The 16,985-nt window shown below is 40.4% G+C and overlaps 2 protein-coding genes across 2 annotated transcripts; one reads left to right on the plus strand and one right to left on the minus strand.

Annotated features, from left to right (window-relative positions):
- The first annotated feature begins 2,252 nt into the window (after positions 1-2,252).
- Positions 2,253-7,688, plus strand: LOC117339443 (zwei Ig domain protein zig-3-like). Its single transcript, XM_033901023.1, has 9 exons — positions 2,253-2,404; positions 2,639-2,732; positions 3,777-3,816; positions 3,999-4,156; positions 4,738-4,936; positions 5,549-5,605; positions 5,831-5,991; positions 6,268-6,384; positions 6,689-7,688. Exons 1-9 carry the CDS (start codon positions 2,268-2,270, stop codon positions 6,695-6,697), a joined length of 972 nt encoding a protein of 323 aa, XP_033756914.1. The 5' UTR covers positions 2,253-2,267; the 3' UTR covers positions 6,698-7,688.
- Positions 7,689-9,037: 1,349 nt separating this feature from the next.
- LOC117338961 lies at positions 9,038-16,441 on the minus strand. The gene is made up of 7 exons (XM_033900325.1): positions 16,424-16,441; positions 15,728-16,153; positions 14,742-15,386; positions 13,912-14,439; positions 13,105-13,635; positions 12,207-12,848; positions 9,038-9,073 (listed from the first exon to the last, which is right to left on the minus strand). Exons 1-7 carry the CDS (start codon positions 16,439-16,441, stop codon positions 9,038-9,040), a joined length of 2,826 nt encoding a protein of 941 aa, XP_033756216.1.
- Between the last annotated feature and the right edge of the window lie 544 nt (positions 16,442-16,985).

Here is a 16,985-nt window from a genome sequence, read left to right on the forward strand (position 1 = left end):
TATTGTCTGTGTAATACATTATATTGTCTGCGTAATACATTGTACTGTCTGTGTAATACATTATATTGTCTGTGTAATATATTGTATTGTCTGTGTTATACATTGTATACGCCGTGTAGTAGTGGATAGATAGCAGTTTCTGGTTAATATATTGCATAAGTCGGGTAGTACTGGGTTTATCGTATTGTCTGTGAAATACATTACATTGGCCACGTAATAATACTATAGATATATCGCATTGTCTGGTCAATAGATGGTATAGGCCGTTTAAAAGTGGTTGTTTTAGATTCTAGCATTGTCAGATTTTATTTTACGCTCTCTGCTGTCAATAACTGTTAGCATATTATGATTGACAGTTAAAGATAGCAACTATACATTAAATCAATATCTCGTCTTCCGCGGCTTGTCTTCCTTACGAGTAGTTAAACGGATCGAATTTAAAGACTGGTGCAAGTTTTATTTAGTTCTGTTGAACAACAACCTCCAGTTTTCAAACGTACATGATATTAATTTTACAAAATCAAGACAAAGTGATGCGGGTATTGAAGGTGACAATTCCTCATATATATTCCGTACATTATTTCCGGTGATAAATGCTTGTGGGGATTTCTTCGTACGGGTTTTCCAGTAGATATATAGGTTGTTCTTTGATGGCCGTAATATACATGTAACCATCAATGGATGTGTCCTGTGTATATCAGTTACCATGACCGTCGCGGTCGGTTTATAAATGTATATCAGATGTGTATGGATACATACATGTGAGACTTTTAAAAAGTTGTCCTATCGGAAAATATTTTTAATTGTTATGACCTAAGCAGCTTTAACATTCGTTTCACTTCATTTGTATTAAAAAAATATTATCATGATCCCAAGCATGTCTTGATTCATTCGAAATTGCATTATCAATATATAACATAGCATGTCCATTGTGTAAGAATGTAGTAGTATTGTACGTCCCTGATTTCTACACGCTGACGATTTCGTATGACTGGTGAAATCGTGACCTCGCTGACCTCACACCTGCCTACAGACACGGAAGTCGCAGATACTCTACACATTTGTAGCTCATGAATGGGCCAGCTCGACGTAGTAGTATCAACTTTCGTACCTCCGGCGATCTTTAACACCCCATTATCGTGGAATTACCATGCCCAACGTCTCTATCCAGACAGAAATAGATTTGACGTAATCAATGGGCGAGAACTTTCCCCAACGGGACAGTGAATGGCGCGCCTTACCAACAGTATATACACGTGATAGCCTTACATATTATAATTATCTACACATTGCTGCAATATCCAGGACAAGTTTCTTTTGTTTTACAACTTAAATAAAACCAATGCTGTCATATTAATAATTAAGCTTAAAATAACTTGCTATATACATATAATTTACAAAAAAATTACATTATCTTATTATGTAATTTGGTTTTGGAAAATAACCATCAAGATGCAATTCCATTTCAAAAATTATCAGATTGATTGAACTTTTTGGACTTTTATAAACTTAAAAAAAGATATTGAAACCGATTTCTAAATCAACATATTAAAAAATATAACTTGGCACCTAGTATGGCTGCGTGACTTGTGTCAAGTTGTCAATGTGACGTCATCCGAAGAATACGTGCTAAGAATAATGAATCCATGATTACTTAATACGTTTAAAGAATTCTTTTCAACCGGATCAGATAAAAATGTATTGTTAATGAAATAATGTCAAAGACACACGACAGTAAACTATAGTGTTGATCTAGGACACCCCGGTAGTGGTAATGAAATGTAAGACGAACACACATTTTGTATATATGCCGATGTGCACGTACTAATATTAAAACCGCCGAAACAAATAAATAAAAATATCCAAACTAATGGAGGAATTGAAAAATATCCAGTGGTCCCTTTCTGTTTAGTGCGGAGTAAAAGAGTAATTAGAATGTTTCCCCTGAGGTGGTGGAAACGTTCAATGTATCAGTTCTATACTTATTGAAACATTAGTGAAGATTCCACGATATGTTCTTTAAGACAAATCTATATATTTTGGTAATCCAAAAAAATAATCTCAAACTAGGACTTAGCACAAAATCCCTATAAAGCTGTAAAGTGTCCGTGTCCAGACAAAGCGTAACTATTGATCGTATCTGAACACCTAGGGGCGCGGCCTCCCAGTACGTAGAATACACCCATGTATATACATCAGCGAATCGCAGGCCGCTTCGCAACTTGTTGACGTCATCACAAGGTATAAATGGACAGAAGGAGAGCTAAATGGACATTACGTTTAGGACAGAACGGTTGTGCAGTGAAATACATATACTAGTGCTACATTACGGACAACCTTATTACAGCTACACTACATACTCGGATATTATTCTTTTACAATTTTTGGAGATTTTCAATTTGAGGTAAGAAATTTTCTAAAACATTTTTATATACTGTTAATATCTGAAAATAAATGTTGATTATTAAAATGCATTTAATTTACTAACAATAGTTGTATGATGAAATCTAAATTGGAATTTTTAATTGATTATCGTAATAATAACATTAAGAAATATGAATTTTACGCAAAATATTATTTTCGCTATATTGTTCAATATACTAAATACTAATATTTTTGTCTTATATTTGTGTTACAGATTATTTATACGAGGAATGGGCAGCAGTGTGACGTTTTTGGGATATCTAGTCTCCCTATTGCTGTGTTTGTCCCTGTCAGCGGGCAGATACCTAGTAAGTATGACAAGCATATTCTATCTCGCTTTGAGCCAAGAATATTCTCGAAATATTCAATGGTTAATACAAAACGGACTGCTCCCGCCTCCAGAATCTCAAGTAAAGTCTATGTATATTTCGCGTATAGGTCTGCGTTTGAAGGTAAAAAAAAGTAGGCGATACTTAATGTTATATTCATTTAATGATAAAATGCGAGACCTTTCAAATTGTTTTTTGTAACCGTCGATGTCGTAGTTTTAAAGTTTAAAACTAACGGGAAAGAAAGGCTTATATTAGTAGGTTAGATAATAAAAATCGTGGACATTATCAACTAAATAAACACTTAGGGGCTATCTAATCTAGTAAAATACAGGAGAGCTTGAAGGGGCTATCTAATCTAGTAATCTAATCTAGTAAAATACAGGAGAGCTTGAAGAAACGTATAGGAGATGTGGAGGAAATCATCAACACCATACTCAATTTTCCTGTTAGTTTTTTTTTCAAAGAGGGATTAATCGAGCGCATTTCGGAGTTATGACATAATGCGTGTCTTTTATGAATGGGTTTCTCTAGGTAACGTGTATTTAGGGTTGTACTATGTCTACACACACGTGGAGGTCCCGATGTCGCACATGTACGGGGTCACCCAGAGCGACACTCCCATGCTACGGTCTACTGGTCATAAGTGACGCATACCTTGTAGCCCCAGGGCCCGCATTCCACGCAGTAGTGAAGAGTTGTAATACACTTCCATTCATAAACGCGGTGATCTGAACATTGTATGGCACATTGCCTCACTGCCCTACTTGGCACTGTGCCAAACTATTCGGGTCACGAGAGAAAAACCGAACGAATTGGCGAACAGCCAAAAGAAAAATGACGCAACTATTAGACTATTTATTATTTAATTAATGGACATTTTATTCAAATTAAGTGTTAAAATCAGTTAAGCACCGCACGACATAAGTCATGATGGTGTAATTAAAAGCGTTTCAAAACCGCATTAGCAGGTACCAGTAAGCATTTTAGAAAGTGACATTGTATACCTTTTTTTCGTTGCAGGAAGCGCGAACTCCCTACGGAACTTCAAAGCGACAATCATGTAAGTATAACAAAGAAGATACAATTATGCGAAATTAAACCTCACAGAACATCTCCCAGTCTAAATGTATATCTTAGTCACATCAGAATGTAATACAATTAATTATAACCGTTTGGTAATGGTTAAGTGCTTTGTATTTTTACATTCGCGTTTTACAATAAATATATTTTCTTTTAATTCAGCACGGAGATTAGGTCAGGATTTATTCTTCAAGAAGAATGGTGAATTACCTCGTAAAACGATCGTATTGGACAAAAGTGCTGTGTTAACGTGTCAAGTTGGCGGTGCCCCTCCCCCTACCATACATTGGGTGAAAGATGGACAGCACAGGATAGAACAGGTAATTAAAACTTCCTTTTTATCTGACTGATATTTAACCATGAACTTACTTCATATCCAAGTTTACAGTCTTCCTGCAGGGAGAAATATCACTGTTATGGTCTCTAAATTAGAACGCGGCAATTTTTAATGAGATAAATCAAAGTTTGAAAAAAAAAATGAAAATGCATGTCCTCTCCAACACCGACGTAGAAGATAACATCTAGTCTTAATTCTTATATTCTGTTGAATTTCTTTATATATTCGAATAAAAAATATGTGTTATCAGTGGGATTTTTGATAGATAAATACGGACCTAATCTATTGTAAAACAAAATCGCACTTCATTTGCGGGGACCTTGGAATATTTACCACAACATTTGTCATTTTAAATCTCCTCGCTGTAATCGATATATAAATCAGAAGTTACATCAATTATCCCTTTGATCGGAAGCTGACCGGACGTTGTCTTGATAAAGGTCATCGAATACCCCTACGACGTGTTGTACATTATCGGGATGTTCTAATATTACATTGGAAAGTGTGATAAGCCTCAAACTGACCATTGTTTTATCAATCAACACCGCCATTCTGTCATTGCAGGGTGACATGCTTTCAAATACAAACGACGAGGCGTTTTACGAAGATGTCGTTGATAAGAGTGGCCGTCCATTATTGAGGAGAAGTTTTACCAAAGCCTTGCTTTATCTTGACTGTATCACACCGGATATGGAGGGTGACTACTCATGCGTGGCGGACACACCCACAAGGAGGATAACAAGTACTACAACCCTCTCCGTAGGTAGGTACACCTACGATTATAACAATTGGTCGCTGTATCATAGTGTGGGTATTGCACATGGATATAAATAGTCTGTCGACGTTGATTGGCTCGCTAGCATACATTGTTCGCAGTGATTGGTTACCAGCAGTATGTACTAACACCATCTGTAGAGGTACAACTATGGAAATTAATTGCAACAGAAATGTGATTGATAAATCAGATAGATCCGAATGTTCAAACAGGATTGTTAGCCATTGTTCTGTTATTCCACCGCACGGCGGCGCTGTTGTTTGGTTATTGTCGGAAATCGATAAAATCAGAGGGACATGCGTATGAGAGAAATTCCACAGTAGATTAACAGTTGTTAATTCTGTCTCTTACGCGAACTTCTACATACCCTCCTATCTTACTCCAACTCCTTAATTCTAAATAATGCTGTTGATAACTGTCCTAGCTTTTTGGAAAAATTGTTAATCGCCTGGGGCATGGCGCCGCATTGCATCACGGTCCTCAACATAACTAGCCAATCACGGTCAACAATATTGCATCAGAATTATGACGTAATCGAATTAATGTGTTAGTATACACAGTATTACTGTTATAGACTAAGTATGTTATTGTTTTTTACAGATAGAATGCTAGATGACGGAGAAGACAGCAGTTGTCTCATCAAAAGAACATTAACTGGTAAGCAATATTTATAGGTTTTCAGTAAACTTTGAATAAATCGTATAAATGCTACGATCATCCAAAATAGTTATATAACGTTTGAAGCCAATTGATAATCAAATGTTCTTTGAATCAATAAAAGACACAGATAATCCACTCTGGATCACTTGATAATTTGATATCATTTCGTATGAACCTTACAATTAAATGTCACAAACTAAATGTCCCGCTCCATTGTTACAGACAAAATGCCAGCACGTGTGTTCTTGTGGACGAGTAACCGAGTAGAGAAAAGTGGCGCTGCAATTCAATTGTTTTGTCGTGCGGAGGGATATCCAACACCTCGAATTATGTGGAAGACCCCGAATCGTGAGATAATCACAGATGACAATTTGGGATACGAGGTAAGAATCGCTCTTTATTTCCTTTTGTTATAAAGTTAATGCATTGTGAAAAATTACACTGTCACAAATGCTTCAGACAAATATCCTACCAATACAGATTTTAGTGGTAATTATGAGAACTCGGCTTTAGTCAGTTTGCTTATTTTGCCCCAAAAGATGCTTTAGACAAATATCTGTTGTGACATTATCCAATGAATCACATTAAGTAGTTAACATATACATTGTGATGATACACCCGGATCAATGTTTTACTTATATGCTTACTTGTATTGACAGCTTTTACCAAATGGCGATCTTCTGATCCGAGATGTCCAATGGCGTCATATGGGCGTGTTTGCCTGTATAGCCGAAAATGATTCCGGGACAGATATGAAATCGACATTTGTATATCCGGTAAGTCTTCATTATACTATTATTAACATCTCTTGAGGTAGATACATTTTTTATTAACCCAATAACTTAACAGATACTAAAGACTATTGTAGTCTATAACAGTTGCAGAATCAGAGGAAAAGCTAATGTTTTTGTTTCATTTACTCGAAGCTTTACAACTTATTAAAAATATTTCTATGGCTTTGGATTTTGCATAAACAATACGGAAGTATGGGTTACAGATTATCACAACTTATCAATGTCCTCTCCATAAGATATACATATGCTATTGTTTCTTGACCATAACCTTCTTTCTCATTGACAGACCAAATGAGTGAAGCCTTCTACCCTTAATGACGATATACATGTACGGCCACGGTGACGGCGGTAATATACGTTCATATTGCACGTGGTTACCTTGGTGACGAACTGTCTCTCTCTTACTGTGATGTGCATTCGTTAACGTTGTGTCACTGACATCTAACTACTATTTAAAACCAACAAGGTGCCATGGAGAAGATTCTCGTTTACAAGAGGTAGGAAGGAGATACGCAAGATGATATTATAAAGCTAACAATGCTGATCTAGTCAGGAGAGGAGGGAAGGAGCTCCTAGACACACCATTGAATCAAAGGCATTTTTTTTTATTTTGGAAAATGTGCAATGAACTGTTTGTGTTCTGTGTTTTATTAAGTCATTCCCATCAATTTCATTGTATGTCGTGGATCATTGCAGTATGTTTGTGCATCTCATTAAATATCAGAAAAGAATTCCAGGTGGTCGACGAGGACTTTTAGTTTCCGTCGTAGAGGGATCAAGAAAGTCCGAAGAGTTATGTTCTTAAGGAGGAATGTATAGAAACACAAGTTAAGAAAGTAACTTCAAATCCGGGGTTAAGGAATAGAGTAACGTTTTAAGTAACTTCATATCAGAGTTTAGGAATAGAGTAAGGTGTTAAGTAACTTCAAATCAGTTAAGCAATAGATTAGTTTATACTGAATTATGGATATACTGCACCATCGTCCTTCTAGGACACGTCCTTGGTGTTGGGGCCAAACTATGTGGAAATCCAAAAGGGAAGTCAAGATGGGCCCAGATAACTTAAAAGTGGGGAGGTGCATTGACCGCATAATTTAATCAGTATCATGAAAGTGAGACATATCATGTCTACCAGTCGTATTGTGCTCACATTGTATTGTGCCATTTCCTGTACAAATGAATTTATTTATTGAAATAAATATTTAATTTATTGTGTTTCAAATTCCAGTAAATGCTCAATTTATTGACTATTTATCAAGTTATGTGTAAATAAATGTTTCAATTTACTAAATTTGTCTTTGGTGATTCTTTGTTCCATTGTTTGGATTTGTATGCTGCCTTACAAACCTTTATTCCTCATAGAACTTACCTATGGCAGTGTCCTTTAACCAACCTGACCAGTTGTCTACTTAGTCAGCTATCTATAACTAAAACATTGGAAGCCTGTCACTCAAATCTGTCAGCATCGACTGGGAGATTTCTCACCTATTTCTCCATGTCAAAACTTCAAATTATCGACTCTTAATAGTATAATTCGTTGACTTGTCGAATGCTTTGATGAGTAGCTATCTTGGCTTCGTTAATAATAAGAATTGCTCCCATTTTAATGGAAACAAGAATATGCCACGATTTAGAAAGGAGATATGGCTAAACTCACAGACGTATATCGTAACACGTGACTGAGATGGTTACCTTATGTCCTCGCGCTGAGTCTGTCGTCTGTCAACGCACTGGGACAACCGGAATGATTTGTACCAGTTGATATAATTTGTTTATTGATTGTTGTAAAACAACAATAAAAACCATTACATTGTCTTGGGGATTCAAATGTTTTCTAAAATAAGAATACAAGTACATGTATTAACAAACATTCAACAGTTCGACAGTTTGTTTTACTACAGAGCAAATCTGTAATAGGAAAGAGTTATGAAATTAAGGTCAGGGTCAAAGTTCAAGTAGAGGTGACAGAGAACCTACTTTATAACGTGACGGACAGCCTTCACAGGATCATATATAAAACAGTGGCCGATATATACATGTATGTTGCGAAACCATGTGTCAAGCTGATTTTAGAACACGTACCTAAAATCAAGGGGAAAAGGTTAACCTGAGGACGCAATGACCTAATTTTGATATAGGACACACCAGGCCTCGTACAATTGCATGTTGTACTTATTTCCTAAGTTTGATGTCCATATATGGAAGAGTAACTGAGATTTGCCCCAGAAAGACATATTTTGCTGGTTGAAGTATTTATTGTAGAAGTTAAATGTATAATAGAGCCTAAGAGGTTGCAGTAACCCGATTGAAGACCCAGTACGGCGTTGTGGCTGCACTACCTGATTACGTGGGACACATATTGCTGTTTCAGCGTTCTTATACGTTTTGTTATATTTGAAATATTTAAATAACACAATACATCAAGTAATTCCAGGTTTGAATAATTTTCATGAGCAGTACTTCATTCGTGACCGTAGCCGGGATCAGCAGGTAATGATGAAGACAATGTTGTTTTTTTCCACAGTATTGAACCCTAATATGTTCGACTAAACACAATATGTCTACGGGAATTATCTTGAAATACGATCTATTTTACTTCCGTGTACCTGTGTTAGGCCTAATCCGCGTGATTCCCTCACGACTTGTACTGTTGTCGTTCTGCCATATCCGTCTGAAATAAAATTACACTCGGTCTATAAGATACACTCAGTCTATAAGATACACTCGGTCTATAAGATACACTCAGTCTATAAGATACACTCAGTCTATAAGATACACTCGGTCTATAAGATACACTCGGTCTATAAGATACACTCGGTCAATCAGATACACTCGGTCTATAAGATACACTCGGTCTGTAAGATACACCCAGTCTGTAAGATACACCCAGTCTGTAAGATACACTCAGTCTATAAGATACACTCAGTCTATAAGATACACTCAGTCTATAAGATACACTCAGTCTATAAGATACACTCAGTCTATAAGATACACTCGGTCTGTAAGATACACTCAGTCTGTAAGATACACTCAGTCTATAAGATACACTCGGTCTGTAAGATACACTCAGTCTATAAGATACACTCGGTCTATAAGATACACTCGGTCTATAAGATACACTCAGTCTGTAAGATACACTCAGTCTATAAGATACACTCGGTCTATAAGATACACTCGGTCTATAAGATACACTCAGTCTGTAAGATACACTCAGTCTATAAGATACACTCAGTCTATAAGATACACTCAGTATATAAGATACACTCAATCTATAAGATACACTCAGTCTATAAGATACACTCAGTCTATAAGATACACTCAGTCTGTAAGATACACTCAGTCTATAAGATACACTCGGTCTGTAAGATACACTCAGTCTATAAGATACACTCGGTCTGTAAGATACACTCAGTCTATAAGATGCACTCGGTCTATAAGATACACTCGGTCTATAAGATACACTCGGTCAATAAGATACAGTCGGTCTATAAGATACACTCGGTCTATAAGATACACTCGTTCTATAAGATACACTCGGTCTATAAGATACACTCAGTCTATAAGATGCACTCGGTCTATAAGATACACTCGGTCTATAAGATAAGATACACTCGGTCTATAAGTTACACTCGGTCTATAAGATACACTCGGTCTATAAGATAAGATACACTCGGTCTATAAGTTACACTCGGTCTATAAGATACACTCGGTCTATAAGATACACTCAGTCTACAAGAAACACTCAGTCTGTAAGATACACTCGGTCTATAAGATACATTCAGTCTCTAAGATACACTCAGTCTATAAGATACACTCGGTCTATAAGATACACTCAGTCTATAAGATACTTTCAACGTCGGGATACGCTTAAGGTATAAATAATTGTCAACATCAACCAAGAAAAAACATGCAAATTTGAGTTTTTGTGAATTCGGTCAAGTCTGTTAACGCTCAATAACTACAGTTCAGAAAACCATGACAACTCCAAAATGATCTGCAATGACGTCAATGAACAGTCATCTTGGCAACGGATAAGCTATATACAATTACATGTCAGCTATTCTATCCCGTGTAGATACACGTGATATAACTATTAATGTTGATGACAATGAGCACATTAGGGCATTAGAACTCGCGTATTCCACGTGGAATTGGACGACATATTCGTTCTTAAAAGAGTTCTTTTTTTTTTTACATATCTCATATAGTATATAAAACATCTTTTAAAGTGTATTTAAAATATCATATATTATATTTGATATAGTATTTATTATATCAAATATTTTATTGGGTCAACAATAAAGGTTATATAAAGGTCAAAATTGTATTGTATTAATATTTTACAGTCGACATGTTATAAATTCCAATATTCTGGTGCACTCTTGTATAGATATGATCTCCAGCGGAAATCCAATAATATCTATTTATTATTTTTCTTGACTTTTTGCCTCTTCTGATTGGCTGAAAAGAGGTCACGCGACCACCTGTAAAAAGCTATATTGACTGATGTTTCCGGGAAAAGTTTATAAAAAAACTAAATTACACGATTATTTTTAGAAAGCATCTAGATCACACGAGCGCTTAAAACGTATTGTACGTAGGTTATTGATACAAGCGTTTGAGCGCCCTGAATAGAGTGAAGATGGCAGACGACAACGTTAACCGTTTCCCCAAACTGTCTGAAGACGATATCAACAATATTCGTGAAAATGCCGACGCTCTTAACACAAAGCGAGCTACCAATACATACAGATGTGAAGCTTTTTCGACAATACCTTACAGCCAGGAGCATCCAGGACAACTTTGAGGCATATTCACTGGCAGAATTGGATAACGCACTGTCAGCTTATTATCTTGAGATGCGTGACAGGAAAGTGCAACTTTATAAGAAATCAACATTGTTGGCCTATAGAAGCGGTATCCAGATATAAGCATAAGCATGATGGATGATTTCAAAACTCTGGTGAACTTTAGCTCTTGTTAAGCTAATTAAACACTATGAAATGTATCGTATTGTGATTATAACAGGATCTAATTGTTTACAATTGAATATTATTGTCTAATTCATATTGGTTTATTCAGTTATCTTTTTGGAATTAATATCTAGAAACCAAATGACAATTACTTTGAACTAACTTTTAAGTCTATATCGCCCGATATAAAGTTTTTCTTTCACAAAATCAAGAAAAATAATAAAGCAATTATAGCATTTAAAATTCGGTCGATACATGTTATATCGACCTAAGAAAAAATAGGTTGATATAACCATGTATCGACCTCATTAAAATGCTATATTTGTATAATATCGTATATTACATTTATAATATGATACATATTTTTTAATGTATGATATACATATCATAAAGCATAAAGAAGAAAAGCCACTTTCGAACATGCATTATTGAATCGGCCTGCAGGCCTCCATGACTCAAGCGGAGATACTTTGCCGCAATCTGTCTTTACATTTCGACTACAGCCACAAGATTTCTCCCAATCAACTGTATACAAGAGTTTTTCGTCGCAATTTAGTTTTAGTTCGTTTTGACGTTATAACAAGCGGGTGAACAATTGAAATTTATTATCACATTTGAGACTAAATTCACATTGTTTCCCCGGATACCGTCAGGTACATTCATTGTCATACTCCAGTGTTGGGACGAGAGTTTGATCATATCTTTACTTGTATTTCGAGATCTTTTACAACGTATATAATATGATATCATTTTAATATATGCAGTAAGATCGAGTCTTTGAACAGCTGTACAGAATATAAATCTGTCAGACATGTGTCTAGGAGATCGAACACTGATCTGGTGGAGGGCTCTGTCCAGATCAAACACAGATCTGGTGGAAGGCTCTGTCCAGGAGATCAAACACAGATCTGGTGGAGGGCTCTGTCCAGGAGATCGAACACAGATCTGGTGGAGGGCTCTGTCCAGGAGACCGAACACAGATCTGGTGGAGGGCTCTATCCAGGAGATTGAACACTGATCTGGTGGAGGGCTCTGTCCAGGAGATTGAACACTGATCTGGTGAAGGGTTCTGTCCAGGAGATCGAACACAGATCTAGTGGAGGGCTCTGTCCAGGAGATCGAACACTGATCTGGTGGAGGGTTCTTTCCAGGAGATCGAACACTGATCTGGTGAGGGGTTCTGTCCAGGAGATCGAACACTGATCTGGTGGAGGGCTCTGTCCAGGAGATTGAACACTGGTCTGGTGGAGGGCTCTGTCCAGAGGAAACACAGATCTGGTGGAGGGTTCTTTCCAGGAGATCGAACACTGATCTGGTGAGGGGTTCTGTCCAGGAGATCGAACACAGATCTGGTGGAGGGCTCTGTCCAGGAGATCGAACACAAATCTGGTAGAGGGCTCTGTCCAGGAGATCGAACACTGATCTGGTGGAGGGCTCTGTCCAGGAGATTGAATACAGATCTGGTGGAGGGTTCTGTCCAGATCAAACACAGATCTGGTGGAGGGCTCTGTCCAGATCAAACACAGATCTGTTGGAGGGCTCTGTCCAGATCAAACACAGATCTGGTGGAGGGCTCTGTCCAGGAGATCAAACACAGATCTGGTGGAGGGCTCTGCCCAGATCAAACACAGATCTGGTGGAGGGCTCTGGCCAGATCAAACACTGATCTGGTGGAGGGCTCTGGCCAGATCAAACACTGATCTGGTGGAGGGCTCTGTCCAGATCAAACACAGATCTGGTGGAGGGCTCTTTCCAGGAGATCGAACACTGATCTGGTGGAGGGCTCTGTCCTGATCAAACACTGATCTGGTGGAGGGTTCTGTCCAGGAGATCGAACACAAATCTGGTGGAGGGCTCTGTCCAGGAGATCGAACACAGATCTGGTGGAGGGCTCTGTCCAGGAGATCAAACACTGATCTGGTGGAGGGCTCTGTCCAGGAGATCGAACACTGATCTGGTGGAGGGCTCTGTCCAGGAGATCAAACACTGATCTGGTGGAGGGTTCTGTCCAGGAGATCGAACACTGATCTGGTGGAGGGCTCTGTCCAGGAGATCGAACACTAATCTGGTGGAGGGCTCTATCCAGGAGATTGAATACTGGTCTGGTGGAGGGCTCTGTCCAGGAGATCGAACACAGATCTGGTGGAGGGCTCTGTCCATGAGATCGAACACAGATCTGGTGGAGGGCTCTGTCCAGGAGATCGAACACTGATCTGGTGAAGGGCTCTGTCCAGATCAAACACAGATCTGGTGGAGGGCTCTGTCCAGTAGATCGAAAACTGGTCTAGTGGAAGGCTCTGTCCAGGAGATTGAACACAGATCTGTGGAGGGCTCTGTCCAGGAGATTGAACACTGGTCTGGTGGAGGGCTCTGTCCAGGAGATCGAACACTGGTCTGGTGGAGGGTTCTGTAGAGGAGATCGAACACAGATCTGGTCGAGGGCTCTATCCAGGAGATCGAACACAGATCTGGTGGAGGGCTCTGTCCAGGAGATCGAACACAGATCTGGTGGAGGGCTCTATCCAGGAGATTGAACACTGATCTGGTGGAGGGCTCTGTCCAGGAGATTGAACACTGATCTGGTGGAGGGTTCTGTCCAGGAGATCGAACACAGATCTAGTGGAGGGCTCTGTCCAGGAGATCGAACACTGATCTGGTGGAGGGCTCTTTCCAGGAGATCAAACACTGATCTGGTGAGGGGTTCTGTCCAGGAGATCGAACACTGATCTGGTGGAGGGCTCTGTCCAGGAGATTGAACACTGGTCTGGTGGAGGGCTCTGTCCAGAGGAAACACAGATCTGGTGGAGGGTTCTTTCCAGGAGATCGAACACTGATCTGGTGAGGGGTTCTTTCCAGGGGATCGAACACAGATCTGGTGGAGGGCTCTGTCCAGGAGATCGAACACAAATTTGGTGGAGGGCTCTGTCCAGGAGATCGAACACTGATCTGGTGGAGGGCTCTGTCCAGGAGATTGAATACAGATCTGGCGGAGGGTTCTGTCCAGATCAAACACAGATCTGGTGGAGGGCTCTGTCCAGATCAAACACAGATCTGGTGGAGGGCTCTGTCCAGGAGATCAAACACAGATCTGGTGGAGGGCTCTGCCCAGATCAAACACAGATCTGGTGGAGGGCTCTGGCCAGATCAAACACTGATCTGGTGGAGGGCTCTGTCCAGATCAAACACAGATCTGGTGGAGGGCTCTTTCCAGGAGATCGAACACTGATCTGGTGGAGGGCTCTGTCCTGATCAAACACTGATCTGGTGGAGGGTTCTGTCCAGGAGATCGAACACAAATCTGGTGGAGGGTTCTGTCCAGGAGATCGAACACAGATCTGGTTGAGGGCTCTGTCCAGGAGATCAAACACTGATCTGGTGGAGGGCTCTGTCCAGGAGATCGAACACTGATCTAGTGGAGGGCCCTGTCCAGCAGATCAAACACTGATCTGGTGGAGGGTTCTGTCCAGGAGATCGAACACTGATCTGGTGGAGGGCTCTGTCCAGGAGATCGAACACTAATCTGGTGGAGGGCTCTATCCAGGAGATTGAACACTGATCTGGTGGAGGGCTCTGTAGAGGAGATTGAACACTGATCTGGTGAAGGGTTCTGTCCAGGAGATCGAACACAGATCTAGTGGAGGGCTCTGTCCAGGAGATCGAACACTGATCTGGTGGAGGGTTCTTTCCAGGAGATCGAACACTGATCTGGTTGAGGGTTCTGTCCAGGAGATTGAACACAGATCTGGTCGAGGGCTCTATCCAGGAGATTGAACACTGGTCTGGTGGAGGGCTCTGTCCAGGAGATCGAACACTGGTCTGGTGGAGGGCTCTGTCCAGGAGATCGAACACTGATCTGGTGGAGGGCTCTATCCAGGAGATTGAATACTGATCTGGTGGAGGGTTCTGTCCAGGAGATCGAACACAGATCTGGTGGAGGGTTCTGTCCAGGAGATCGAACACAGATCTGGTGGAGGGCTCTGTCCTGATCAAACACAGATCTGGTGGAGGGCTCTGTCCAGATCAAACACAGATCTGATGGAGGGCTCTGTCCAGGAGAACGAACACAGATCTGGTGGAGGGCTCTGTCCAGATCAAACACATATTTTGTGGAGGGCTCTGTCCAGATCGAACACTGATCTGGTGGAGGGTTCTGTCCAGGAGATTGAATACTGATCTGGTGGAGGGTTCTGTCCAGGAGATCGAACACTGGTCTAGTGGAGGGCTCTGTCCAGGAGATCGAACACAGATCTGGTGGAGGGCTCTGTCCAGGAGATCGAACACAAATCTGCCGGAGGGCTCTGTCCAGAAATCGAACACAGATCTGGTGGGAGGTTCTGTCCAGGAGATCGAACACAGATCTGGTTAAGGGCTCTGTCCAGAGATTGAACACTGATCTGGTGGAGGGCTCTGTCCAGGAGATCGAACACAGATCTGGTGGAGGGCTCTGTCCAGGAGATCGAACACAGATCTGGTGGAGGGCTCTGTCCAGGAGATCGAACACTGATCTGGTGGAGGGCTCTGTCCAGGAGATTGAAAACTGATCTGGTGGAGGGTTCTGTCCAGGAGATCGAACACAGATCTGGTGGAGGGCTCTGTCCAGGAGATCGAACACTGATCTGGTGAAGGGCTCTGTCCAGATCGAACACAGATCTGGTGGAGGGCTCTGTCCAGGAGATCGAACACTGATCTAGTGGAGGGCTCTGTCCAGGAGATCGAACACTGATCTGGTGGAGGGTTCTGTCCAGGAGATCGAACACTGATCTGGTGGAGGACTCTGTCTAGAAGAACAACGTGTATTAGCAGGGATATATAAATAGAAGTTATTTTCGTACATTCTTGGTATTATCTTGGACTTAGCCAATAGTTATGTTCTATTCTTAGACACAGTTTAAAGCGATTACATCATACATGTTATGGTGTTCTATTGAAACATAATCTCTTCAAAACGTTACCTTGAACGCACAGGGACTTGTATCAAAGCCAATGTCTGATGTAATACCAAAAAAAGTGAATAGGTGTGTCAGGTGGCAGGTGGAGTTAATAGTTACCGGTGTAAGGGTCGACATTTCCCACTATACTATATAACCAAGTCTTTGTCTAAACAACTAAAGTGTTAAATAATACTCTCTAACCGAAACAGGTATAAACATGCAAATTATCATGTTCCTGTGCTCAGGGCCTCATCAAAGACCTTGGATAAATACACCGGGTGTGGGACAGGGTCTCTCATCCCTAGCCCTTAGATAAATACCCCGGGTGTGGCGACAGGGTCTCTCATCCATAGCCCTTAGATAAATACCCCGGTGTGGGGACAAGGTCTCTCATCCCTAGCCCTTAGATAAATACCCCGGGTGTAGGAACAGGGGCTCTCATTCCTTGCCCTTGGATAAATACCCCGGGTGTGGGGACTGGGTCTCTCATTCCTAGCCCTTAGATAAATACCCCGGGTGTGGCGACAAGGTCTCTCATCCCTAGCCCTTAGATAAATACCCCGGGTGTAGGGACAGGGGCTCTCATTCCTTGCCCTTAGATAAATACCCCGGGTGTGGGGACAGGGTATCTCATCCCTAGCCCTTAGATAAATACCCCGGGTGTGGGGACAGGGTTTCT

This window comes from Pecten maximus, chromosome 12 (genome assembly GCF_902652985.1).
Source record: "Pecten maximus chromosome 12, xPecMax1.1, whole genome shotgun sequence".
Lineage (NCBI taxonomy): Eukaryota > Metazoa > Mollusca > Bivalvia > Pectinida > Pectinidae > Pecten > Pecten maximus.

Excerpts from the sequence above, each read along its gene's own strand:
- LOC117339443 (XM_033901023.1), top strand. The coding sequence starts at position 2,268 with ATGGACATTACGTTTAGGACAGAACGGTTGTGCAGTGAAATACATATA. Across the intron at positions 2,405-2,638 it reads TTGGAGATTTTCAATTTGAG|ATTATTTATACGAGGAATGG; the intron begins GTAAGAAATTTT and ends TTTGTGTTACAG. Across the intron at positions 5,992-6,267 it reads ATGACAATTTGGGATACGAG|CTTTTACCAAATGGCGATCT; the intron begins GTAAGAATCGCT and ends TTGTATTGACAG.
- LOC117338961 (XM_033900325.1), bottom strand. Across the intron at positions 12,849-13,104 it reads GAGCCCTCCACCAGATCTGT|AACCCTCCACCAGATCTGTA; the intron begins GTTTGATCTGGA and ends TGATCTGGACAG. Across the intron at positions 9,074-12,206 it reads GAGCCCTCCACCAGATCAGT|ACGGATATGGCAGAACGACA; the intron begins GTTCGATCTCCT and ends ATTTTATTTCAG.